This window comes from Brachypodium distachyon, chromosome 3 (assembly GCF_000005505.3).
Source record: "Brachypodium distachyon strain Bd21 chromosome 3, Brachypodium_distachyon_v3.0, whole genome shotgun sequence".
Taxonomy (NCBI): Eukaryota; Viridiplantae; Streptophyta; class Magnoliopsida; order Poales; family Poaceae; genus Brachypodium; species Brachypodium distachyon.
Window position 1 is genome coordinate 28,269,162 of NC_016133.3, and position 27,290 is coordinate 28,296,451.

The 27,290-nt window shown below is 48.4% G+C and overlaps 2 protein-coding genes and 1 long non-coding RNA gene across 8 annotated transcripts; all 3 read right to left on the reverse strand.

Moving 5' to 3' along the window:
- Nucleotides 1–2,453: 2,453 nt before the first annotated feature.
- Nucleotides 2,454–4,211, reverse strand: LOC112271830. Its single transcript, XR_002965306.1, has 2 exons — nt 3,404–4,211; nt 2,454–3,315 (listed from the first exon to the last, which is right to left on the reverse strand). It is a non-coding gene; the product is annotated as an uncharacterized LOC112271830 (long non-coding RNA).
- Nucleotides 4,212–8,871: 4,660 nt separating this feature from the next.
- Nucleotides 8,872–12,122, reverse strand: LOC112271880. Its single transcript, XM_024462090.1, has one exon. The coding sequence runs from the start codon at nt 10,920–10,922 to the stop codon at nt 9,891–9,893; it is 1,032 nt and encodes a 343-aa protein (XP_024317858.1). The 5' UTR covers nt 10,923–12,122; the 3' UTR covers nt 8,872–9,890.
- A 3,689-nt stretch (nt 12,123–15,811) lies between these two features.
- LOC100826456 lies at nt 15,812–19,530 on the reverse strand. 6 transcript variants are annotated; one of them, XR_002965399.1, is made up of 5 exons: nt 19,066–19,524; nt 18,832–18,883; nt 18,591–18,714; nt 17,638–17,757; nt 15,812–16,311 (listed from the first exon to the last, which is right to left on the reverse strand). XR_002965399.1 is itself a non-coding variant. In XM_024462091.1 (4 exons), the coding sequence occupies exons 1-4, from the start codon at nt 19,181–19,183 to the stop codon at nt 16,252–16,254; spliced, it is 357 nt and encodes a 118-aa protein (XP_024317859.1). In that variant the 5' UTR covers nt 19,184–19,530; the 3' UTR covers nt 15,812–16,251. The 6 variants fall into 6 exon arrangements, 2 of the variants coding, with proteins under 2 accessions (XP_024317859.1, XP_003571820.1); XR_002965398.1 differs by having other exon boundaries at nt 18,591–18,683; nt 19,004–19,524; XR_001406690.2 differs by having other exon boundaries at nt 19,004–19,523.
- Between the last annotated feature and the right edge of the window lie 7,760 nt (nt 19,531–27,290).

Below are 27,290 nucleotides of genomic sequence, written 5' to 3' on the forward strand. Positions count from 1 at the left end.
CATGCAAATTTGCATGCATTTTAATCCGTGTTGACTATATGTACAATAGAGTATTATACACGTGGTTTATAGCTAGTCTATATCTTTTTGCAAGAGTAGAGAACGTGATGCCGTGGTGGACGCTCTGTGGCGCTCGGTCGACGCGGAGACGCTCAGGGTGCGGCTCGAGGCCAAGCTCGATGCAAGGGACGGCCGTCACCAACGTGCCCGAAGCCGCGGCGGCGGCGGCTGCTCCGAGCTCTTCCAATCCTCCGCCGGCAAGACCGTCGATCCCGCTGACGCCCGGCCCTCCCAACCGCCCGCCGCCGCTGTTGCCGACGAGGCCCTCGGATCCTCCTACACAGTACTACCCAGAGCCGCCGCCTCCGCAGTACTACCAGCAGCCGCCGTATAATCATCCACAGTACGAGACGCCCCCGCTGCCGCAGTACTACGACTCGTACTCGACTCCGGACGGCGGGTCGTACGTACGGGTACCACAACTACCAACCCCACCCGTTGGGGCCTCACCACGTGTGAAACGACGCGCCGTACATGTTCAGCGATGAGAACCCCAACGCCTGCTCCATCCATTGAAGAAGACTCATCAGCCAGCATGCAGAGAGACGACCGATGCCGATCTGCATGCATGGTTGCACCGAAGCGTCCAGTTTGTCGTTTAGTCGTTACTGGTACAATGCCCGTGCCACGGTCTTTAATTCCTTTCACTTTCACGTGTGTCCTTGGTTGTTATAGATCGACGAACTTATATACATAAAAACATCAATGAAAATATCGTAATTCCTTTTATGTGTATCTATGGTCTTTGTTTGTTGGATGGTGTTGTTTGCATGCTTTGCAGCAACAAGAATTTGATTGATACATACAATCACTTGGACAGATATTTTCACTATAGATGCATACAAATCTCTTTCTCTTTTTACTGTCATGGTGGGTATTATTACAGCATGGATATCAGCAAGTGGCTGCAATTGGGCCTTTCAATTGATGTATGGACAAGCAGATGTGAAAAGAAGGCAATACCAAATTCCAGTATCGAGTACTGCTATTCAATTTTTTGTATGTGTTATCTTAATCAATTGTTCTTATCTAGCCACTTAGCAATACAATCACCATTACCAGAAGGCTCATATTTATTTTTCTTTACAGTGTGCACCACTAAGAAACTATCCGTGCAAGTTACATCCCGTGTGTCAACGTGCTGGGGAAAACAAATTGAACAAACCATCCAAGCTTCTCAACATATTCTGCATTTCAAGAGTACCAACAACTTCTAAGGCCATCGCTGACCCTTACTGACCCTTTGCGCCATGAATAGATGACAATGCATCGGAAATTCGGAAGTCCCCTGGTAAATGTTATACATTTCAGAGGAACCAAGGAAGCAAGGTGATTTCGCAGAATGTAACTTGAACTGCAACGGCATTTGCCATTGACCACTATCGTTATCTGAAGGAGTTCTGTTGGTCTACCTTTGCTATCTACACACAAGCCAACTTTGGCCATATAGTGGCAGGTGCAAGGTGTTACCTGTTCAGGGCCACCAAAAATTAGGGGCCTCCAAGTTTGATCCTACTACTAATAATTAGCTATGCTTAATTAACATTAAATTTTGGGACTCATTAAATAGAAAAAGAAAATGCCCCATGTGAAGAGGGGCAAAGGGAAGATGGCCGGATTCTCTGAGTAGAGGAGAAGCAGAGAAGTTCGGCCACGAGTTGTAGCTTTTTCGGTAGAACTTGAGTCCAGAGTTCAGCTTATTTGCTTTGTTACAACTTTTAGTTTTTAGTTTTATTTTTGCACAAATTCACAACCTTTATTATTTTAGCATAAAGATTTGATATTGTTCTATTTAGACGGAGATACAAGGATTTATGGATTCTGGGTGTAACCATTCGGAGACGGTAGCACGGGTGTTTTTCAGCCGGTTTAGATGGTGCGTCAATCTTAGGCTTGAAGGCGATTGATGTACTCTCTTTTTTCCTTTTTTAGGCTGTAAATCTGAAAAATGTGCTTCGAATGGTTTTTAATAATTGATGTATGCGTGCATCGTTGCAGAGACCAGATGTCATTCTTCTTTTGAAAAAATAATATTGCAAACTTTGGTTATGCAACGTTTTTTCTTTATTTTGAGGCTACATTTAACATTTCGCACCGGGACCCCGAATTCCTAGATACGGCCTTTAAATATACGGTTTTGCTATTTCTTAGGTGACCGAGAAATAACTATTTCTTAGTCGATGATCACGAACCTTTTGATTCAATCATTGAGATTCGTGTAAGATTGGTGTAGATTCGATGAATAAAGAAATTTTCATCGGATGGCTGCGATTAGCATCTTTCCTGAAGTCACGGCCTCGTCCCGATACAGAATCACCTTGATTTCGATAGCACAGCAGAGAACAATCGCAGCAAGTCAAACCTAGTGCAACTTTCACGCAAAGAGCAAGCTGAACACCAAAACTGTCACGAGCCTTGATTTCTCCTCCAATCTCGTCAATCGTGCACCAAGTTTTGTTTCATGAGATAAATTATGAACTACCACACACGAAGAAAAATAGAGGAATGGAATCGGCATGTCAGAATCTCATATCTCACCTAAATCCAAAGTTTGATAAAAAAAAGTCAAGTTAAGCCCACGAATTAAATATGTTTGCCTGCCCTTGGCGATGACGGTGCACCCGCTCTCTCAGCATTCGTAAGAGTGTATCTGAGGCTAGCTGAAGAGGCATCTCCGAGGACAATCTCTAGGACAAATTTGTGGTTCAGAATTCTTATCCTAATAAAAGCTGTGCATAACAGGATGGCTAGAGTAAATAAGAAAATGGCATTTTTATTCTGCTAAAGGAGGCCCAGGCCTATACTACAATTTTGAAGATTTGATGCTAAATTACTCTACCACATTTTTATTGATTGATCTACCACCTTTTTATTGATTGATTTCGCTGCTGCTTGCAGGTATGGCCTCCTTAACTGGGAATGGATCATTGCTGCTCTTTCTTTCAAAGTTGCTGACATATTACAAACACTTCAAATCAGTAAAATAATCAGAGCAAAAATTACCTTTCCAATTTAAATAGGGGAAATTGGTCACAGGATACCATTATTTTGCGGGCTTTGTCCAAACACACCGCCCGATTGTGGATTTGCCCAGTACCATTACAATACTCGGGCCATTTGCTAAAACACACCGCCCGTCCAAAAAGGAAAAGCTAACATTTTTGTGTGCTCATAACGTTTTTTTTTGCTTGGGATGGATGTTTTGAGTAGTTTTTTTTCTCTAATGAAAATAATCACAAGTATTGTATCTTGCGGCTGCAATAATGACAAGCATGTAAATCACATTGGGCACCAATTATCATGTAAAATATTTTCTAAACAGGCGAAGAAATACTTTGATTACCTTCTTGTCATATGTCATAGGGCTATTGCTATCGACAATACAAGCAAGTTGGCTGCGTGCATCAATTGATGCAGATGCCGGGATCGCTTCCCCTTTTCGAAAAAAAAAGTACAAGCAAGTTAGTTAGTGTGCACATTACATTTATAGCTGCAGAATCTAGATCTAATTGCCGTTTGCTCTCTCCCACACTCCTCTGGAGGCTTCAGCTTGACACCAGACGGTATAAAAGTTCAGCACTATATGTCCCTATTCAGCACTAGTTACAGCAAAGTTTTCTCGTTGCCGAGATGTGCCATCTGAAATTCTGAAGACTGAATCGAACCAAGCATGCGTGCATATATGATCAAGGTTTTTACTTGCTGGATTATGGATTATTGCTCCAAATGCAGTGCCAAGGGAAAAAACTCTGACTGTGGAATGTGGGCGCACACCATGTAGTAACTAGTAAAAGTCAGTATTACTGTTGTACAATATACCCATGTCGACGTGGTATACGTAACTGTATCCTTTTTCAGTTGGGCAAACTCTGTTTTGTATACAGAGTACACGGTTCGAGGTAGCGCGCCAAATGTCGACTCACTTTTTCTTTTTGGACGGGCGGGGTGTTTCAGCAAATGACCCGAGAATTGTAATGGTACTAGGCAAATTTACAATCGAACGGTGTGTTTTGGGCAAAGGCCGCAAAATGGACCTGACGGGAGAGACGTCCATGGACGATCCATTCCTGAATCCACAGGAACTCGACTCAGAGGGACCCATAGAAATGGACCTGACGCCGCTAATCCTCAAAATCTTCAAAGCAACCCACCCAGGATGGTTCATTGAATTAGTTGTTTTGCCTTACATCTAACAAAAACATTTCACATAGCCAAAGGCATAACAATATCATAATGTAGTTATTTCCCCCACGATACTACCATAGCCTAGCATTTAACTAAAATCGATGGCAATTTGGTGGCAAGGTAATGGCGAGGGTAAACTATACTACCTGGGATTTATAGCTAGCATAGAGGTACGAGTAATAGTCCTATCAATGCATCTCTACCAACAACACTAATGCATAAGTATTTTAAAACAACAATAATAATGGGATATGATCAAAGTGAACTTGCCTTGTCCAAGGTTGTGGTAGTTCTCGCACTCTTCGCCACAACAATGATTACACTCCACTCAATACAAAATCATGCCATGATGCATATGCTATGATGATGCACAACGAAGGTTACTTCTAAAGTAAAAAGTTTTGTTTCTGTTTTGAAAAGTTTTTCAAATGATTTGGACAGATTATACAACACCAAAGTGGTAATTAATATGCATAATACCTGGATAGGGTTTAAAACAAAAAATTGTGCGGCTTTTGCAACATAGAGTAAGATTTAAACTTGTAATCCATTTTTATTCACAAAACAATTTCTTTTCTGGTCCTAATGGACAGGGAACAAGTTTAAATAATTTTACAGCAAGATAACATGCTCAAAACTATTTTGAAACAATTCATTTGAAATTTGAACCATAAACCACCATTCTGTAAATAACTACTGTCTAAGTTGTCCAAAACTGAATTTAAACAATGCCAAAATATTCTACACGTTGTGACGATTCCAGAAAGGTGTGGAACAAAATTTTTGGACAAACGGTTTGAAAGATATGAGGCATTGAAGTTACAGGGGCTTTTCTCCAAAAATGCATTATCTACTACGGCCGAAAATAAAATAAAATAAAATAAAAAGGGCACTGCCACGTGGCAGAACAAGAGTGGCCGGAGCCTAGGGTTTCCGGCCGGCCGGGCTAGCTCGCTGGACGGCGGCGGCGCTGGCGACGCGGCCGAGGGGCTGGGGCGGCGCGGCAAGCGGCGCGCGCGGGCGGCCGAGCGCAGGCGGCGGCGGCGCAGGGCGCGAGCGGAGGCGCACGGGCGCGGGCGGCGGGCGCGGGCGCGGGGCGGACCGCGGGCGGCGGGCGGTGCGGCAACCGGGCGCGGCGCGGGTAGTGGGCTCGCGGGCGTGGGTGCGGGGCGGACCGCGGGCAGCGGGCGGCGCCGGCGCGGGGGAAGAAGGCAGACAGCGGCAGCCAAACTCAAAAAGGAGCGCGTCATGGCGTTCGGAACGAGGAGAGGAGAGAGGCTAGGGGGTTGGCGTGGGGAGAACCTCACTGGAGCGGCGAAGAAATGCGAAGAACGGCGGCAGCAGCAACGAACTCCGGCGAGCAATTAATCTCTAACCGGTGCGAAATTGAACTGTGGGATTTGGGGGAAGTGGTAGAGGAGTCCGGGGTCTTCGATATGACGTGCGGGGTTTCTGATTTGATGGTTCGTGCGCGAAGAAATCGGAATGGAATCGTGAGCGACTCGGAGTCGTGCGTGGCCGGGCTTCTCGGGCAGGCGGTTTGGGGAAGAAGGGTGGTGGGGCCCACCGGTCAGTGGGAGCGGGCGGCTGGGCTGGGCGGAGCCGGTCGGTCCGGTTCGGCCAGTTTTCCTCGGTTTTTCTTTTTCTTTTATCTATTTTCTGTTTTTGAACCTCAAAATTGATTCGAAGCTCCAAATCACTCCAAATAAAATGCAACAAAATTTGTAAAATCATATTTTCATATGATCTAACTTTTGGAACAAGAATTTTCTCAAAATAAAATATTTAAAAATACATTTGCCTATAAAATAGCTTTTAGGGCCCTTAGGCTATCGAAACAAATTATTTTTCAAAATACTTTCAAAAGCCAATTTATGGGATAGCTCTATATATGCATTAAATCCCTTTTTACCACAAAACCCTCATGGGTTAAAATGCAAATACTCAAGAGCAAGATCAAAGCCCAAAATCAAATAAAAGCATTTTTGCAAAAGGCTTTTCTGGGCAAATTTTAGGGTTTTGAAAGTGATCAAATCCAAGGGTGACATGATGCTTATGATATGCAATGCATATGAAGGGTTTAGAAAATTGGGATGTTAGACGAGTCTAGCCGAGCTGCAGAGGTATGAAGAACTCCTTTAAAGATTTTACTTTTAATTCAAGTATAGTATCCGTACTCCTAGTCCCCGAGGTTTAGGGTGAGTAAGAATTAGTCGGCCTGAAGCTTATCTCACAGAACTTCAAATGCTCTGCAACACTTAGAAACTTCAAATACTTATTCCCCGAGATTCAGGCCGGGTTTAGAATAGTCGGCCTGAAGTTTTAGAAACTTCAAACACTTACTCCCCGAGATTCGGGTCGGGTTTAGAATAGTCGGCCTGAAGCTTAGAAACTTTAGACACCTATTCCCCGAGATTCGGGTCGGGTTTAGAATAGTCGGCCTGAAGCTTAGAAACTTCAAACACTTATTCCCCGAGATTCGGGTCGGGTTTAGAATAGTCGGCCTGAAGCTTAGAAACTTCAAACACTTATTCTCCGAGATTCGGGTCGGGTTTAGAATAGTCGGCCTGAAGATTAGAAACTCCCCGAGATTCGGGTCGGGTTTAGAATAGTCGGCCTGAAGCTTAGAAACTTCAAACACTTATTCCCCGAGATTCGGGTCGGGTTTAGAAGAATCGGCCTGAAGCTTAGAAACTTCAAACACTTATTCCCCGAGATTCGGGTCGGGTTTAGAATAGTCGGCCTGAAGCTTAGAAACTTCAAACACTTATTCCCCGAGATTCGGGTCGGGTTTAGAACAATCGGCCTGAAGCTAATAGCTGTTGACTTCTTACTGCAACAAACTTACCAATGAATTATCGTTTTGCAGGCCTGCATGAATAAGCGCTCCGCCACTTTCAAGACTTTGCTAGCAAAGTACAAGAAGTTGGAGGTGGAGCACGAGGCTTTGATAGCCGATCGCCAGAGCCAGAGTAAGTATATCTTACTGTCGTAAAACCTTTTTTCGAGTATCAATGTATTGCGAAAGCTAATACGTGCTCTTGTTCATAGCCGGGGACAACACTCAAGTGGCGGAGCTCCTGAAGCGCGTCGCCAAAGTCCAAGGTATCAACTTATCCTTATTCGGGTTCCATCCATCGTAAACTCCAGCTTCTGTAATATATATCTGCTACACAGATGAGAAGACTCGGCTAGCAGAACAGCACCGGGAGGAAGTGGCTCGGCTGCAAGCCCAAGTCGCAGCGCAAGCGGAGGCGCATAAGACCGAGGTGGGTCAACTCACCTCGGCCCTCTCTACCCAGGCCGATGAGAAGATCTGTCTGGAGAGCGAGGTGCAGAAATGCAAAGGTCTGGTCGCCGAGATTGAGACCCGCGCCACTGCCGCCGAGAAGGAGGATGCTGAAAAGACCCGGCTGCTTAAGGTTGTCCGGCATGAGCTCGTCAAGATCGACACCATGTTGACTAGTAAGCTGCCCTGACACAAATTTCTTCATCTGATCATTTGTCCAAGTAATAGCAATAGGATGCCGAGACTCATTACTATCTTTTGTGCTTTTGTCAGAATTTTTTCCCCAATTGATCGAGACCGCCCAAGCTGCCGTGATCAAGGCGCGCAGGAAGAGGGATCCGGCCGAACAACCCCCTTCGAATACGACTTAGTGGATTATCTGGTCAGCATTGCTAGCCGGGTAAAGCCTCTGAAGTCATTCGGAGTGAACATGCTGAATGCCGGCATCCGGGCCTTCCGAGCTTTGTGGCCGGGAGAAGAAGCTCCAACTGGCATCCCGGAACTGGCAACGCGCCTGCTGGAGGTGGAGGATCGCCTCAACGAGTGGCGGGAATAAGCCACGCGTGTCGGCGCCGACGAGGCCTTGTCGTTCGTACTGTCTTGGTATGACGGCATCAACCTCGACGTGTTGCAGTCGATGTGTGCCGGCTCCCCCTACCTCTCGGACCCGGAGCTGATCGCCAAGCTCCAGGAGCGGGCTTACTCCTTCATTCAATATGCCGATGTGCATAAGTTTGTGGAGGGCCCGGTATCCAAAGCAGAGGCCGAGGTGGCCGACGAAGACGAAGAAGAAGCAGTCGACGAGGAGATTGTCATCGAGTCAGCCTCCACCGCCACAGATGCTCCGAGTTCCGGCGGACATAATCCCTCTGTTTCTTCTTAGTCATGTCGGCAAAACGAACTTTAAAATTATTAGATCCCCGAGATGCCGGGTGCACATATAAATAGTCCGAGATACAATTAGTTGTGAAGCACAATGTTTTTAATTTAATTTGCTTAAGTCTTTTAAATATCAAGTTCCCAACCGAGTCCCCGAGTCTATTTTTTCTGTTGGCGAAGTTTATGACTTCGGTTCTTTTGTCTACCTTGTCGGCGTTCGATGTATGAATGGCGAAGTCATAGAACAACCCTTTCGAAAAGTTAAACTCGAAAAATTCGCTTGGCAATACTCGAGCCAGGAAAGAAATGACGAGTTAAGTGAAACAACGCGCATCTCGGATCACTTTTCTGTTTGTTTCCGCAATCGCTTTTCATGTGTTCGGTTATCTCGTACCCATCTCTAGCTTGCCATGAAGCCGGGTTGCGGACAGTAGCGAAGTCATAGAGGGGATTTTCAATAACGACACACTACTAAACCGACATAAGATTACACAACTAAGCCATGCCGACATACAAAAGATAATTGATTGCAATACTTAAATAACATGGAAGTCCCCGATTTCCTTTTAAGAACTCGGCGGATAATTTCATTGTCCCAAGACATTCAACATAAGGAGAAAATGATACTAATACTCATCTCTCAAGTATAGAACGGACGAAGCAAAGCTACGTTCCATGGCCTTTTGGTCTCCTCGCCTGATCGGTCCATCCTGTTCGCCTTGTGATCTTGCGCATCTATAAGATAGTAGGAATCGTTGTGAAGTGCTCTGCTCACAATGAAGAGTCCTTCCCATGGGGGTGATAGTTTATGCATGCCGGCTGTGCGCTGCACAAGTCGGACGACGAGGTCTCCTTCCCGGAATACCTGTGGGTTGACCTTTCGGCTGTGATAACGCCTTAGGTGCTGTTGATACATGGCCGACCGAGATAGAGCTAACTCCCGTGCTTCTTCGAGCAGGTCGACATCATTTTCTCGGGCCTCTTTTACCTCGGCTTCGGTATACATGGTCACTCGCGGGGAGTCATGTTTAATGTCGGCTGGTACGACAGCTTCCGCCCCGTATACGAGGAAGAATGACGTATAGCCTGTGGAGCGATTGGGAGTCGTCCTGAGACTCCATAGCACAGCCGGGAGTTCGTCCAGCCAGCATCCCAGAGTACGTTCCAATGGTTCAATCAACCGAGTTTTTATGCCGGCTAAAACCGTACCGTTTGCCCTTTCAACTTGTCCATTGGACTGAGGGTGTGCTACAGAAGCGATATCCAGCCGGAACTTCTGTTCCGCACAAAATCGTGCGAAAGGTCCCTCCGCGAAATTCGTTTCATTATCCGTGATAACACTGTGCGGGTACCCATATCTCAAGATGATGTCCTTCAGGAATGACACCGCGGTCTTGCCGTCACATTTTCGTATCGGCTTTAGCTCAATCTATTTGGTGAACTTGTCGACCATGACCAAGATATGCGTCATGCCTTCTCACGCCCACTTGAAAGGTCCCACCATATCTAAACACCAAATAGCAAATGACCAAGTGATTGGAATAGTCTTGAGCTCGGATGCCGGCATATGAATCTTGCTGGCATATCTCTGGTAGCCGTTACACTTCATGACTATGTCTTCTGCTTCCTGTAGTGCACTCGGCCAGTAGAAACCATGTCGGAATGCCTTGCCCACTAGCGTTCTTGAAGATGCATGATCGCCGCACTCTCCCTGATGAATATCCAGGAGTATCTCTTGCCCTTCTTCCGGCTCGACGCATCGCTGGAGGACATTAGTGACACTCCTCTTGTATAGCTCGCCATTGATGATGGTGTACGCCTTCGCCCTTCTCTGAATTTGCCTTGCCGACACTTCCTCTTCCGGGAGACTCCTGTCTTTGAGGTAGGACATTATTGGTTGCGCCCAAGCCGGCATGGGATGAGTGGTAAAAATCGACTCATCTGGTATGTCTATCTCCATTGGCTCAACCGCCATTGCTTCTGCCGAGTTAAGGCGCTCAGTCCCCGGGTTACCGGAACCGCTGCCACTATCAATGTCCATGGGGACGACGTCGGCTTCTGAGCTCGCCGGGATAAATATCGACTCCGATTCTGGTGATGGCTTAATGGATGGTTTGCGTAAATGCTCCAATGCCACGCCAGCTGGAATGGCCTGTCGTGTCGAGCCGAGTTTTGACAATGTGTCGGCTGCCTCGTTCTCCGCCCGCGGTATATTGTGAAACTCGCACCCTTCGAAGTGGCCACTGATTTTCTGAACATGGAACCGGTATAGCGCCATATTGGCATCCAACGCATCCCAGTTGCCGGAGGCTTGCTGGACTACCAGATCGGAATCATCAAAGCATTGAATTTGACGGACTCCAATTTCCTTTGCCATTTTCAGTCCGTTCACAAGCGCCTCATACTTGGCAACATTGTTGGATGCTGCGAAGTGAATTTGCAACACGTATTTAAGTTGGTCGCATTTTGGCGAGGTCAGAACTATGCCGGCACCAAGCCCGCTTTTCATCTTGGAACCGTCAAAGTGCGTCTTCTAGTAGCTAGTTTCTGGCGGTGGCGGCTCATACTCCATCTCAGCCCAATCCACCAAGAAATCCGCCAGAGCCTGAGATTTCACGGCATCCCTCTATCGTATTGCAACGCATAGGGTGCTAACTCGAAAGCCCATTTTGCTATACGGCCGCTCGCGTCTTTGTTATTCATGATTTCCGAGACGGGCGTCTCACATATAACTCGGATTTGATGTGCATCAAAGCAATGCTTCAGTTTCTTTGCCTCCATGTAGACGCCGTATGCCATTTTTTGGTAGTGGGGATAATTCTGCTTAGACGACGATCGCACCTTGCTCAAGTAATATGCCGGCCTTTGCACCGATTTGCCGTCTTCATCTCTTTCCACCACTATGACGGCACTCACGACTCGGTTTGTTGCTGCTATGTATAACAACATCGGCTCCTTCTCCATTGGCGAGGCTAATATCGGTGCTGTAGCGATCATCTTCTTCAACTCTTGAAAAGCTACGTCTGCCTATTGCGTCCACACAAATTTGTCGGTTTTTTTCATCAGCTAGTATAAGGGCATTGCCTTCACCCAGCCGACTAACGAAACGACTTAATGATGCTAGGCATCTAGTGAATTTTTGCACATCCTTGAGGCATTTCGGCAGTTTCATTCTTTCTATCGTGGCAATCTTCACGTGGTTCGTTTCTATACCCCGGCTTGATACGAGGAACCCAAGCAACTTTCCCGCCAGCACACCGAATGTGCATTTGGCCGGGTTTAATTTCATTCGGAACCTCCTCAGATTCGTGAATGTTTCCCGGATATCATCCAGGAGCGTGGCGCTCTCCTTGGTTTTTATAACGACACCATCGACATATACCTGCACATTTTTGCCGAGTTGATCGTGCAAGGATTTCTGCATGCATCTTTGATAAGTAGCCCCTGCATTTCTCAAACCAAACGACATAGTACGATAGCAATAAGCCCCGAACGGGGTGATAAATGATGTCTTTATTTGATCATTAGGGTTCAGCGGTATCTAGTGAAAACCAGAGTACGCGTTTACAAAAGACATTAATGGAAAAGGATCTTTGGGACATGCCTTGTTCAGGCTGGTGTAATCGATACACATGCGCCACACCTTGGTAGCAGTTGGGTCGTCTTTGTTCTTCTCGACCATGACCAGGTTTGCCAGCCAGTCGGGATGCAACACTTCCATGATAAAGCCGGGAGCTAGAAGCCGGGATATCTCTTTCGATATGATTTTCCTTCTATTGTCGGCGATGCGTCGAAGGGGCTGCTTCACCGGTCTTGCGTCTGGTCTAACATGTAATGAGTGCTTAGCCAACTCCCTCGTCACACCCGGCGGGTCTTGATTTGACCATGCGAAGATGTCCCGATTCTCACGGAGGAAGCTGGTGAGCTCGCCTTCCTATTTTTCACCCAGCCCGGCACCGATGATGATGTGCGGTCCAGGAACTCACTGTCGACCTGTACCTTCTTTGTCTCTTTGGCTGCCTGAAAAGCCACACTTCCATGGGGATTGGTCATAGCCGGCAGGCCAATTTGTGCCGTCTGAGCCATCGCAACAGCTTCTTGTAACTTCTTCTCGCCAGCGATGACCAGTGACTTGGCCAAAGCAGACCCGGCCGCTGAGCACTCCATGGAGCGTTTGTAGTCGCCGGTAACGGTTATAGTGCCGTTCGGCCCCGGCATCTTCATATTCAGATAGCCTATGTGGGTTGTCGCCATGAATTTGGCCAATGCCGGTCTGCCAAGGAGGGCATGGTACAGACTGCTAAGGTCCACCACTTCGAACACTACATTCTCGGTCCGACAGTTCTCCCGGGTACCGAATAGGACGTCGACTCGGATTTTGCCCACCGGGGCACAAGACACTCCCGGCACAATACCATGAAAGGTAGTCCGGCTAGGCTCAAGCATGTTATCAGTGATGCCGAGCTTAAGCATCGTGTCCCAGTACATGATGTTTATGCTGCTCCCATTATCAATGAGAACCCGAGTGAACTTAACGTTAATGTCGGACCCGATGAGTGTCGGGTCAACCACTAGAGCATATCCATCAGGGTTGGGCATAACCTTGGGATGATCGGCCCAGTTCCAATTGATCTCCTGCTCCGACCAGTACATGAATTTTGGAACAACCAGCATTACATCATTGACCTCCATCTCTCGCCTGCGCTGACTTTGCTTGTCAGTCGGCTCAGTGATGAAGATCATGTAGCTTTGGTGATGCTCCTTGTACTCATTTCTTCCAGCATATCCCGGGATATCTTGGTCTTCCACCTGGTTGACAGCATTGTTTGCCTGAGAGGGTCCTTGGATTTGTGCGTTAGCACCTGTGAGCGGGGGAGGAGGGGGTAACCGACTTGCCTCACCCTTCTCGGCCCGCTGCATCCAGCTGCATTGCCGCGTTGTGTGATTCGCCGGCTTGTTGGGGTTAGTCGTGTGAAAACAACAAGGCTGATCCAACATCACCTCGAACGTATACTTCGGCTTATCTTGCCAGGGCTTCTTTTGTTCTCCCTTCTTGACCCATTGCTGATTTCCTATTTTCTGACGCTGACTAGAGCTGGCATCAGGTTGATCCTGAATAGCGGCGACATGGGCTGGCCCAAATCGGTAATCCGGCCTGTCATCCCTTCTCTTGTTGCGGTGATCTTGATGATCATTCCTCCGGAATGCCCCGTCAGGATTATATGTCAGCTGCTCCCTTGGTGATTCTGCTGGCATCAGTGATGGCTGAGTCGGATCGCCAAGTGCATACATGTCGGCGATCCTGATCATCTCAGATAGAGTAGCCGACATCTCTCTTTGCAGCTTTTGCCACAACATGCTGCCGTGCCGGCATCCCCGGGCAAACCACGCTATGGCTTGCGATTCCACTATCCCTTCACAGGAATTGCGGAGATTGTTCCATCTTGTCAGGTAATCCCGGTCAGTCTCGTTGTCTCTTTGCTTGCACATGGACAACTGCTGAGGGCGATTTGGCCTCTTGTAAGTGCTGGTGAAATTGCTGACAAAAGCTTCTTCAAAGTCTATCCAGCAATTGATGCTGCCTTCCGGCAGATTGTTCAACCAGATCCTTGCCGGTTCCACCAGCATCAGGGGTACATAGCGTACCGCCCATCTGTGGTTGCCGCCTGCCACGCTTACTGCAGTGACATAATCTTCCGGCCAATCTTCCGGCTTAGTACTGCCATCATATGTTCTAGTACCCCTGGGCAGCTGGAAACCCGAGGCCGGTCTCTCCCTCATGATCCGGTGCGCGAAACAACACAGTCCCGGAGGGCCTTGTTCCTCCAAAAGCTCGGACAGATGAATTCTGTCAAGTCGATGTCGGGCATTTAGGGGCGATACTTGCCTGTTCCCAACTCGGGCTCCGAGCGGGCCGAGATTATCACGTTCTCGCCTGATATAACACTCGTCACCCATGGCCGAGTATCCATCATCGTAACGGTCATACCGGCGATCTTCACCTCGATACGGGGGTTGCACCCGACACCCTGCTGACCTGCAACAATATTGGGTGCCGGACCCTGAGGTCGGTGTCCATGATCAAATGAGTAACGTTCTTGCTGTTCTCGGTGATTGTCGCCGGGACGTAGCCACTTTCTGACCATCTGTTTCTCGGCCAGGGCCGGGTCATAACGCTCTAGTTGCTTATCTCGGCCAGAGTTGACACTCTTGTCTTGCTTGCCACCAGGCGAAGACGCTTGTCTGTCAACTCGGCCACCAGCATCTGCTGCCGAGTGAATAACCTGAGATGCACCGGGCTTGCCATGAACTCGCATGTATGCCTCATTCTGCTCATTAGCTCTGCGGAGCAGCTCTTTCACGCGCAGCTGCTGCTGCCGGAGTGCTTCTCCTGAAAGATTCGGCAACTCTTCGGCCGCAGCCTCAACAGCTCTGAGATTCTTGACAGGGATATTGCATTTTGGCTTCAGTGCCGAGGCAAAACTTGCCGACACTGCGGGCACACTCCTGCCATCTCTAGCCATCTCAGCGTTCCAGTTCTTGCCACGGTTATGCACTTCTCCAACTCTGTTAGGGTTAGTCAACGCGGTAGAACTGAGACCATGGGCTTTGTTATACTCACGGTGTGAAATATCAAGTTTTTGCCGAGCATGAGCGGCGTCGACAGCTTCCTTTAGCAATTTTTGTCGCTCCAACTCCAACTCCGCCTGCAGCTGGGCCAGGTTAGCATTCGACGCCACTAGCGCGGTCAGCCGTTCGATGGAGGCCTGGAGCTGAGTCAGCTTCGGTAGCAGGGCCGACGTGCCGGCTTGAGCAACAATGTTTTCCGACTTCTCCAAGGGGAGCTTCGCCGTTCTGCCGGATTTGGTTGGGACCGCGCCACTTTCTTTAGCGCCCCTTCCAGCATCAACGCCATGCACCGTCACCATGACCTTCACACGTTCCGCGGGGCAGTCGGCATGCCGGCCGTGAACCGTGCAGATGGCGGGAGGATCTTCGGCCATCACCACCCGCTCTGGGTACCTGCAGGGATGGTCAGTAGCGACCTAAACTTCATGCATGCCGAAGTTGATGAAGCGGCCCGCACAAGGAAGCGGTGCGTCGTTGAAGCAGCCCGCGTTGTTGTCGATGAAGCCCAGAGAGTCGAATCTCTGGACCAAACTGGAGACCACGCGCTCTCCGGTGGCAAGAAAGCTTCCCGTCTGGATGAAAACTCCAGCCAGCGCCGCTGCTGACCCCACGGTGGGCGCCAACTGTCATGGTGGTGTCATGGCAGATGCCATGGGATGGCTTAACTTGGGGCCGATGGACGAAAGAGGAACCGAAGGAGGGAGGACGTGAAGGGAAACACACACCAATACACAAGCACACACAGATTTACCCAGGTTCGAAACACTCTTGCCGAGGTAAGACTCCTACTCCTGCTTTGTTGTATTAGCCAAGATAAGCAAGCTCTACAATGGCGCTCCTTGAGCTATATTCTTGAGGAAGAAGAAGAAGAAGGGGGAAACCCTAAATGCCTAAGTGCTTCTTCTCCACAGAGGGGTAGTGCTCTATTTATAGGCCGCCAATGTCACACTGACATGCGGGCTGAGTACTAACGTCACCTTCCTAGGGCCCCGCCGGGCACGCAGCTTGGTTCCCTCCGGGTGGCACCGCAAGGGACAACACAACTTTACTTTTGCTGGCACCCTGCAACAAGTACTGCTGCCCTCTGTCGGCTCCCGTCAGAGATTCTCTTTCGGTGCTTCTTTTATGTAGTCGCCTGGCACCTCTACATAAGCGGCGACTGCTTTTCCCGTGGTAATGATAACGCAGCTTTACTTTGCGCCGCGTGGTCAGGATAAGACCGTTGTGGGATCTCGGTGATGGCCGAGATCAAGGGGCTCGTCCTTACCCTGCAAACTCATAAGATAAGATAAGATAGTCAGAACCTTGAGATAATGTGGCTAATTATTGTACTGCTCATACCAAAGTGTTCACAGAAAACAAAAATATGCAGGAAATGTTAAAGGGATACTAGAGCAAGAGCACCCTCAGCTCCCTCCTTGTCCTTGCAAGCTGCAGTTTCCAGAATATCATCAAACTACCAAAGCGAGATGTCGCTATCATTTAAATTAGATTCGTGAAGCAAAGGTTTTGTGGACTATAGTCTTATGGTAAATATGAAACAAACCTCACGTAACTATTTCACAAGCAATTCAAGTTGTACTTCCTTAAATTCGGAGGGCTTTCAGGTCAGATATCATTTAAATTATATTTGTGAAGCAATGGTTTTGCTACCTAGGAAGATTTGTCACTACTACACTACTTCCACTACTGGACAAGAGATTTCATGGTCATAAGATAATCTGGGAGAGGGGTGAACCTCCAGAACTCCATTTCTCATTAAGAAACAAAACCAAAGTACTACAAGTCAGTTCAGTTTTCATAGTTATAAGATGATATTGGAGAGAAGAACTTCATTCCTCATTGAAAAACAAAACCAAAGTACTACAATTCAGTTCATTCTTCATAGTTATTAGATGATCTGGGAGAGGAGAACCTCCAGAACTCCATTTCTCATTAAAACCAAAACCAAAGTACTACAGCTCTGTTCATGCATGGTAATAAAGGTTGAAACTTCCAAGAGAAAAGCATACAGATAGCTTGATAAAACTGAAACCGACAATAGCCCGAAACACTACTGAGCTCACGAAGCAAAGTTTTCCTTTGAGAAAATTGACAAAGCATTTTTACCTCCTGCCTCTCACTAATATTAATTATAGTATTATTTTCTTCTCTGTTGTGTTATACATGGTGGGATTGGTATCTAGGAGCTTACGAAGTGTCGTAATTTTAAACGTCCATTTAAATGTCTAGCATGCCAAAATGCAAAAGTGAAGCTTCTCTTTTGAAGTGTACGTGCATAAAAAAAGGAGAAGAAGATGGACTTGATGTGCAACCTCTAATAACATGCCAGATTATTCTCTTAATTAGTTCAATGCCACACTGCAGTAACAACAATGAAATTTTATTGGCCTTTTGTATTTTTATTTTAAGTATGCATGCTGATTGTTCTTTCTAGAAGAATGAAATCAAACAGCAAAGCCTAATTCCAGTAAGGCACAAGGCAGGTCACCTCTTATGTTTCACACCCACATAAGTTAGTAGCAATGAACAAGCCCTCATGCTAATCACCAAGACTCCCAAAATTGGAATATCATGCACGAAACACAAAGTACCTCTCCTTAGGCTGCAGCGTCACTGGAAGTGGTTGTGGAGAAGAATGGTTATGGTGGTGGAGTAGAGGCCAGCAGAGTGTTGAGAAGCCGTGACTTCCTGTCCTCATCCTTGGGCACATCCTGAATTGTGAATTGAACAAGAAAAGCATCATGTTAGTGTGATTCATTCCTTGTGCGCATGGTCTACATTTCCACAACACCATGTGATAGAGCAAAGATAAAACTCTGAAATGTGATGGATTTCCATAGCATTTCAGTTTAATTAACTCCCTTATTTAGGTATCGCTTCTGTTCATTTGCATTGACTGAAAATTAAAGCACCTGAAAGTGTGTTTAATGATTGGTTTTGATGTCAGCCTCCGATGTAAATTACCTCCATGAAGATAGCTTCACCTATATATACCTAGACACAACTACCCTATTAATCACCTAAAGACATACGAATGTCCAGCTTATATATTCTCCACTGAAAACAGTGTGCTACCTGGGACTCCAAAAATATTTATTTCTTGGCAGGGTTAGTAAAATGCTAGGGTCCCGATTTATAAAGCCAAGAACTATACTCTGAATATATGATTTATGAATAAGCTAGTCTAAATAGTCATGACCCTTGTGGCAATTAAATTCTTATACAGGCCCTGCGTAAGGACACTTAGATTAAATTCTTATACACCGCTTCACCAGGTTTAACCAAAAAGTTGGCCGATTGAGTGTAAATGTACTGATTTATAAACTGAAGATGCCAGTTGATTTTCTTGAACCTGACAGCTTACAAAACAACCTGATGGGCAAAAATACCATTAATGAACAGAAAGACGAAAGCTCAGCCTCTACTCAGCAAATGATGACTAACTAAACATGTAACACTGCTTAACAACTGAATTTTAGCTATCAGTTATCTGTACACATTATTTAGGCAATCATTGAGCAATCTCTCTGTACTAATACTTCACCTTTAATCCCCATCAATCTTCATTCCCCTTTGAACACTCTCAAACTGGTATGAACTGGATAGCATGTTGACTCAGAAATTCTCCCTTAAGCTTCTAAATTGAACAAGAACACAAAGAAAAAGCCCTGAAACCCAATACAAATTTACTTTATAAAAGATACATAACTTCTTGATTTGTTCTACTACTGTCACACAGAAGTGACCACATTCATGACGGGAAGGAGGAAAAGAATCAAGGTTACCTTGGAGGAAGAGACAGATCGATGCAAACCCGGGCATGTAGTGGCTCAGTCGCTGCAGCAAAAATACATAAAGTTCAGAACACGAGAATCACAACTTGCGTGATCTGAAGAAATAAAAAACAATTGACAGCGCAAGGAGGAAGAGAGAAATAGCAGTAGCTACAGAGCGCACCTCGCAGTAGCCTTGCTCGGTGACCGGCGTTGTAGGTAGTTGGCGCGGTTGAAGGGACTGACCTGGTGGAGGAGCGTGGCACGGCGGCAAGAGATGGCAGTGAGAAAGCGGCAGCGGAGGGGTGCGGCGGCGGACGATTTCTGAAGTTGGTGGCAGATCGGGGGCGTTGACGTCGGCCATGGATCTACGGAGTAGTGGTCCGGGTTACAGCTGCAGGAGGGCGGATCGTTGAGTCAACAGCGACGGCAACGAGGGCGGAGCTTCGGGTGGCCTTGGGCTAAGGGCGGCGGCGGCGGCGGAGCTTTGGGGCAGCGGCAACGAGGGAGGAGCTTCTCTGCGGCAGCATGGGCGGAGCTCCGGGCTGGCGTTGTTCTAGGGCCGGCGACGACTAGGGAAGAGCTACGGGCGGCGGCGGCGGCGCTATGCCCTCTACTGGCTGAAACCCTAAGGTGGGCGAAGGGGATTGTTTTTTTGGAAATGGGCGAAGGGGAATGGCGTGGAAGAGAAAGCTGTTTGGCGCGTGTGGGTCGTGTCCCCGTGTATGGATCCGAAGATGCGCACATTGTATTGGCCCCACCTGTCATTGTAGTTGTGCCGGCAGATAAACTGCATCCTACAGTTATGCCGGCAGTTTGTCTGCCGTCAAATATTATGAGATTTCCCGGCGGTTCGTCTGCTTTGCTTTGTTTATTTTGGCCGGCAGTGAAAGTGCCTCCAAATTGATTTGCTGGCAGTTCAGTTTTCCCGGCAGTTGCATTGCCACCTCAAGTGAATTTTTCCCGGTAGTTAATTGCCCCTGTGTTTGGTCCATCGTGTAGTGACGAGGGAAAAAAAATTCCTATGTCCTACGACAAGTATGGCTTCCTCCGTCCAACAAAAGATGCCTCAACTTTGACTAAATTTAAATGCATCTATACACTAAGTCATGTCTAGATACATCCAAATTTTGAAAAACTTGATACATCTTTTATTGGACGGAGGGAGTACAAGATTCCTCCATTTTTCCTGTGATGCAACCAATATAGGATTCAATATGCCATGGCATCCTATTCCTATATTTTTCCTATTCTTGTGTTTTACATTTCCTGTGATCCAAAGAGGTCCTAAGTGTCGAAATGCTACATGTATCTAGATGCTTTTTAGGTATAGATACATTCATATTTGGACAAATTTGAGACACTTAATATGGGACGGAGGAAGTATTATAATTAGTCCGAAATACATATAGAGACGATGTATGAGAGATATGTGACAACTCGTTATCACTTGGATTTTATGAAGTGATAGATTCCCAACGTAAATAGATAATCAAGAATGAAAAACATTAGCAATATATGACAACTCGTTATCACTTGGATCAGAACATAACAACGACACTCTGCCACTGTTCCAACCCTCTCGGCCTTCAAGATTTAAACATGTCATAAGAGCACATCCATGAAGCATATTAGAATGCCTAATTAGTACTCACTTTGTACTAACCCCTGATACTTATTAGGGATCGAAGGGAGTAAAAGAGCAAGCGAGCACCGCAAGCTCTCAAGCACAACCATCCACAAGCAAACAAAACCTTAAGAAATAGTCTAGGGGGCCCCCGCAAGCTCTCAAGCACAACCATCCACAAGCAAACAAAATCTTAAAAATAGTCTATGCAACAGAATAACATATCGAGATGAGATGATCAGTATCATAGTCAAGAGTGTCAAGTAAACAACCTTCACTGAGTCACAATAGATTGAATGAACCTACACATGCAACAAACTAAATCAAATAATCAATATATCCAGCTTACCTAACGGGGAGGGCTTCATCGAGGGCGTCCAAGCGCGAGAGGCCGCCCACGCCCTCCTCGGTGAGCGTCCGAACAATGTCCTTCATCTTCCTCGCCCTGCTACGGCCATACAAACCGTAGGGCTGCCTGGCACCATCGCGCGGGGTGGCGCCACAATGGAAATCGGGTCCGGCCGTGAAGGACGCTTCTCTCATTAATGGTGCCCGCAAGCAATTCATATCTCTGCTCCGGCGATAAACGCACAAACCCCACGGCCTGCTCCTCTGCTCCGGCGATGAAGAAACCATGACAGAGGTCTCACGCTAGATCGTAGCCGCAGCCCGCAGCCTCCCAATCAAGAATCCGGACACGGCAGCAGCGGCAAGGGTCCGTGAGGCAGCGGCGTGTGGGAGGGCAGGGTGTGTTATGGTACCAGATCCATCTCTCTTAGTATTGGCAAGAATATAGCGATTACAAGCAGGAGATGAACTAGAGGAAATGTGACGAAGAAGTCTCGGTACACATTTTACCTCTGTAATTATTTGGCAATAAAATTTGTAGTAGATCTTTTGATCTACTACTTTCCCTAGAAAAAAAATGCGGAAGCAGCCTATGCCGATGTCTTTGCCGTTGCTGTGATCCTCTAGATGTCCTCTTCAGTTGGGGATGGGATGGGAATAAGTAGCCGCATGGTTCCTCGCTTCGATCTGGAGCACCCACTCTCGCCCACCGAATCTTCTGCTTGGCTGGCGCACTCGAGATGACCGACGCTACACTTCTGGAATGTCCTGGGTGCTGACAAGTGAGCTCCCTTCTTCATACCACTGTCTTGTGGGTCTGGTATGTCAGTGACCCTGACAGGGTGCGTGAGGGCATGCGAGGCCGCCAAGCGGCCGTAGCGGCGGCGGCAGGTCTCGCGCGGCAGGATCAGAGCGTCGGCTTGGGGCAGCTTGTATGGCTATTTGGTCGATGGATCATGGATCAGGGCTCTTCCTGATGTTCCGTCCGTGCGGGCGCAGGGTTGATGATTGTCCGGTTTAATTAATTGCTAAACGTATACAGATTGGGTCGTTAATAAACTAATGTCAGTTGTTAGGTGGTGTGCAGTTGGCCTAATGGTGACATCAAATTGGTCATGTACGTTTTGTGGGTAGTTTTATAAAAAGAAAAGTTGGTGCCTGTCGGGGGAATGACTCCGGATAGGGTCATGACGACGCAACTCTAATCGAGATAACGGATACAAAGCCGGCGTAGTTACGTATGCCGGCATCACAAAGTACAACTAACGCTAAGCCGGCATACCCGATGTATGCCGGCACGGCTAACTTGCTTTATGAGTTTGCAGGATGAGGATGAACACGATTGGTCTCGGCAGTAGCCGAGATCCCTCAACGGTCTTATCCTGACCACACGGTGCAAATTAAAGCAGTGCCATCATCACTCCAGGAAAAACGGTCATCGCCTGCACGCCGGTGCCAGATGACCACGCTAAAGAAGCACCGAAAGGGAATCTATGACGGAAGCCAGCAGAGGATAGCTGTACCCGCTGCCGACAGGCAGAAAACGTAGAGTTGCCTTGTCCCCTGCGGTGCTGCCTGGAGGGTACCAAGCCGCGTGCCTGGCGGAGCTCAGGGAAGATGACGTTAGACTCGGCCCACATGACAGTGTAACATGTGTGGCTTATAAATAGAACCTTACCCCTCCGTAGGGAAGAGAGAGACGGGAGCATTCTAGGGTTACCCTTTTCTCCTTCTTCTTCCTCAAGAATACGGCTCAAGGAGCGCCATTGTAGAGCTTGTTTATCTCGGCAAATACAAAAAAGCAGGAGTACGAGTCTTACCTCGCCAAGAGGGCTCCGAAACTGGGTAAATCGGTGTGTTCTCAGGTGAGTTGTGCGTCTTCTTCTTCACGTCCTCCCTCTTCCGGTTCCTCCATCGTCCATCGGCCCCAAGTTAAGTCATCCTATGGCATCTGCCGTGACACCACCACGACAGTTGGCGCTCACCGTGGGGCCAGCAACGGCGCTGGCTGGAGTTTTCATCCGGACGGGAAGCTTCCTCGTCACCGGAGAGCGTGTGGTCTCCGGTTTGGTCCAGAGATTCGGCTCTCTAGGCTTCATCGACAACAACGCGGGCTGCTTCAACGGCGCGCTGATTCCCTGCGCCGGCCGCTTCATCAACTTCGGCATGCACGAGGTTTATGTGGCTACTGACCGCCCTTGCAGGTACCCAAAGCAGGTGGTGATGGCCAAAGATCCACCCGCCGTCTGCACGGTTCGCGGCCGGCACACCGACTGCCCCCGCTGACCGTGTGGAGGTTCTGGTGACCACTCACGGTGCTGATACGGGAAGGGACGCCGCGGGAAGTGGCACGGTCCCAGCCAAGTCCGGCAGAACGGCGAAACTCCCCTTGGAAAAGCCGGAGAACGTCGCTACTCAGGCCGGCGCGTCGGCTTTGCCGCCGAAGCCGACTCAGATCCAGGCCTCCATCGAGCGGCTGACCACGCCGGTAGCATCGAACGTTAATCCAGCTCAGCTGCAGGCGGAATTGGAGTTGGAGAGGCAGAAGCTACTAAAAGAAGCAGTCGACGTCGCCAACGCCCGACAACAGCTCGAGATCTCGCTCCGTGAGGATAACAAAACCCATGGTCTTAGTTCTACTGCGTTTACTAACCCTAGCAAGGTTGGGGAGGTGCGCAACCGTGGCAAGAACTTGAATGCCGAGATGACAAGAGGTGGCAGGGTTGTGCCAACCGTGTCGGCAAGTTTTGCCTCGGCGCTAAAGCTGAAATACAATACCCCTGTCAAAAACCTCCGGGCTGCCGAGGCTGTGGCTGAGGAGTTGCCGAATCTCATGGGAGAGGCGTTGCGGCAGCAGCAACTGTGCGTGAAAGAGCTGCTCCAAATGGCTAACGAGCAGAATGAGGCATACATGAGAATGCACGGCAAACCCGGTGCATCACAGGTCATTCACTCGGCTGCAGATGCTGGTGGCCGGGTTCACAAACAAGCATCCTCGCCTTGTGGCAAACGGGACAAAAGTGTCAACTCAGGCCGGAATAAGCAGCTTGAACGTTGTGATCCAGCTTTGGCCGAGAGGCAAATGGTCAGCAGGGTTGGTGATAGCCAAAGCGGCCTGCGGCCCGGCGGTAATCGCCGAGATCAGCAGGAGCGTTACTCGTTCGATCACGGACACCGACCTCAGGGTCCGGCACCCAATACTGCTACAAGACAGCAGGGTGTCGAGCGCAACCCCCTATACGGAGATGAAGATCACCGGTATGATCGTCATGATGACGGAGACTCGGCCTTGGCTGTATCAGGCGAGAAAGCGACAACCTCGGCCCGCTCGGAGGCAGAGTCGGCAACAGGCAAGTATCGCCCTTGGACGCTCAGCTTCGACTTGATCGAATCTATCTGTCCGAACTCCTGGAAGAGCAAGGCCCTCCGGGACCACGTTGCTTTGCGAACCGAATCATGAGGGAGAGACCAACCCCGGGTTTCCAGCTGCCCAGGGGTACGAGAACATATGACGGCAGTACTAAGCCGGAAGATTGGCTGGAAGATTATGTCACGGCGGTAAGCGTGGCAGGCGGCAATCGCAGACGGGCAGTGCGTTACGTACCCCAGATGCTTGTAGGACCGGCAAGGATATGGTTGAACAACTTGCCGGAGAGCAGCATCAACTACTGGATTGACTTCGAGGAAGCCTTTGTCAGCAACTTCACCAGCACTTACAAGAGGCCGAATCGTCCTCAGCAGTTGTCCATGTGCAAGCAAAGAGACAACGAGACTGACCGGGATTACATGACCAGGTGGAACAATCTCCGCAACTCCTGTGAAGGAATAGTGGAATCGCAAGCTAGAGCATGGTTTGCTCAGGGATGTCGGCATGGCAGCATGCTGTGGCAGAAGCTGCAAAGAGAGATGCCGGCCACTTTATCTGAAATGATCAGGATAGCTGACATGTACGCGCTTGGCAATCCAACTCAGCCATCACTGATGCCGGCAGAACCACAAAGGGAGTAGCCGGTGTACAATCCTGTTGGGGTGTTCCGGAGGAACGATCATCAAGATCATCGCAACAAGAGAAGGGATGATAGGCCGGATTATCGGTATGGGCCAGCCCATGTCGCCGCAATTCAGGATCAGTCTGATGCTGGCTCTAGTCAGCGTGAGAAGACGGGAAATCAGCAGTGGGTCAAGAAGGGAGAATAAAAAAACCCTAGCAAGATAAGCCGAAGTATACCTTCGAAGTAATGTTGGATCAGCCTTGTCATTTTCACACGACTAACCCCAACAAGTCGGCAAATCACACAACCCGGCAAAGCAGCTGGATGCAGCGGGCCGAGAAGGGTGAGGCAAGCCGTTTACTCCCACCTCCACCCCTCACAGGCGCAAACGCACAGTTCCATGGACCCCCTCAGGCAAACAATGCAGTCAACCAGGTGGAGGGACAGTAAATCCCAGGGTATGCCAGGAGAAACGAGTACAAGGAGCCTCACCAGAGCTACATGATTTTCATCACTGAGCCCACTAACAAGCAAGGTCAGCGCAGGCGAGAAATGGAAGTCAATGATGTTATGCCGGCGGTTCCAAAGTTCATGTATTGATCAGAGCAGGAGGTCAACTGGAACCGGGCAGACCATCCCAAAGTTATGCCCAACCCTGGTGGATATGCCCTGGTGGTCGATCCGACGCTCATTGGGCCCGACATTAACGTCAAGTCCACTTGGGTTCTCATTAACAATTGGAGCAGCATCAATATCATATATCGGGACACGATGCTCAAGCTCGGCATTACAGATAACATGCTTGAGCCTAGCCGGACTACCTTTCATGGTATTGTGCCAGGAGTGTCTTGTGCCCCGGTAGGCAAGATCCGGGTGGACGTCTTATTCAGCACCAGGGAGAACTGTCGGACCGAAAACCTAGTGTTTGAGGTGGTGGACCTTAGCAGCCCGTACCATGCACTGTTGGGTAGGACGGCACTCGCCAAGTTCATGGCTACTACTCACATTGGTTATCTAAAGATGAAGATGCCGGGACCAAATGGTACCATAACTATCACGGGCAGCTACAAACGCTCAATGGAATGCGCGGCGGCCAGATCTGCTTTGGCCGAGTCGTTGGTCATCGCTAGCGAGAAAAAGAAATTACAAGAAGCTGTGGCGATGGTGCAGGCGGCACAAGTCAGGAAGTGCAACGGCTGCCAGAGATATGCCAGCAAGATTCATATGTCGGCCTCTGAGCTCAAGACTATTTCAATTACTTGGCCTTTCGCCGTCTGGTGTTTGGATATGGTAGGACCATTCAAGCGGGCGCGAGGAGGCATGACGCATATCCTGGTCATGATCGACAAATTCACCAAATGGAGTGAGGTCAAGTCGATAAAGAAGTGTGACAGCAAAACTGCAGTGTCATTTCTGAAGGATATCATCTTGAGATATGAGTACCCGCACAGTATCATCACGGATAATGGAACGAACTTCGTGGAAGGACCTTTCGGGCGATTCTGTGCTGAAAAGAAAATCCGGCTGGATGTTGCTTCCGTGGCGCATCCTCGGTCCAATGGGCAAGTTGAAAGGGCGAACGGCATGGTATTGGCCGGCATAAAACCCCGGCTAATCGAACCATTGGAGCGTACTCCGGGATGCCGGCTGGATGAACTCCTAGCCGTGCTATGGAGTCTCAGGACGACTCCAAATCGCTCTATGAGCTAAACGCCATTTTTCCTCGTATACGGGGCGGAAGCTGTCCTACCAGCCAATATTGAACATGACTCTCCATGAGTAACCATGTATACGGAGGCCGAGGTAAAAGAGGCCCGAGAAAACGATGTCGACCTGCTCGAAGAAGCACGGGAATTGGCTCTATCTCGGTCGGCCATCTACCAACAGCACCTAAGGCGTTATCACAGCCGAAAGGTCAGCCCGTGAGTTTTTTGGGAAGGAGATCTTGTCCTCCGACTTGTGCAACGCACGGCTGGCATGCACAAATTGTCACCTCCATGGGAAGGACTCTTCATTGTGAGCAAAGCACTCCATAATGATTCCTACTATCTTATAGATGCACAAGATCCTAAGGCGAACTGGATAGACCGGTCAGGCGAAGAGACCAAGCGGCCATGGAATGTAGCGTTGCTTCGTCCATTCTATACTTGAGAGCTGAGTATTTGTATCATTTTAATCATTATGTTGAATGTTCTAATTAAGAAATGAAATTATCCGCCGGGTTCTTAAAAGAAACTCGGGGACTTAAGTTTAACTGCTTTGTTGCAATTCTCTTTTGTATGTCGGCATGGCTTAATTGCGTAATCTTACGTCAATCTAGTAGTGTGTCGGCACTGACAAAACCCCTTTATGACTTCGCTGCTGTCCGCAACCCGGCTTCATGGCAAGGTAGAGATGGGTATAAATAACCGAGCACATGAAAGATGACTACGGAAACAAGCAAAGAGGCGATCCGAGATACATGTTGTCTTAATTCGGCATTTCTTTTTAACTCGGTTATTGCC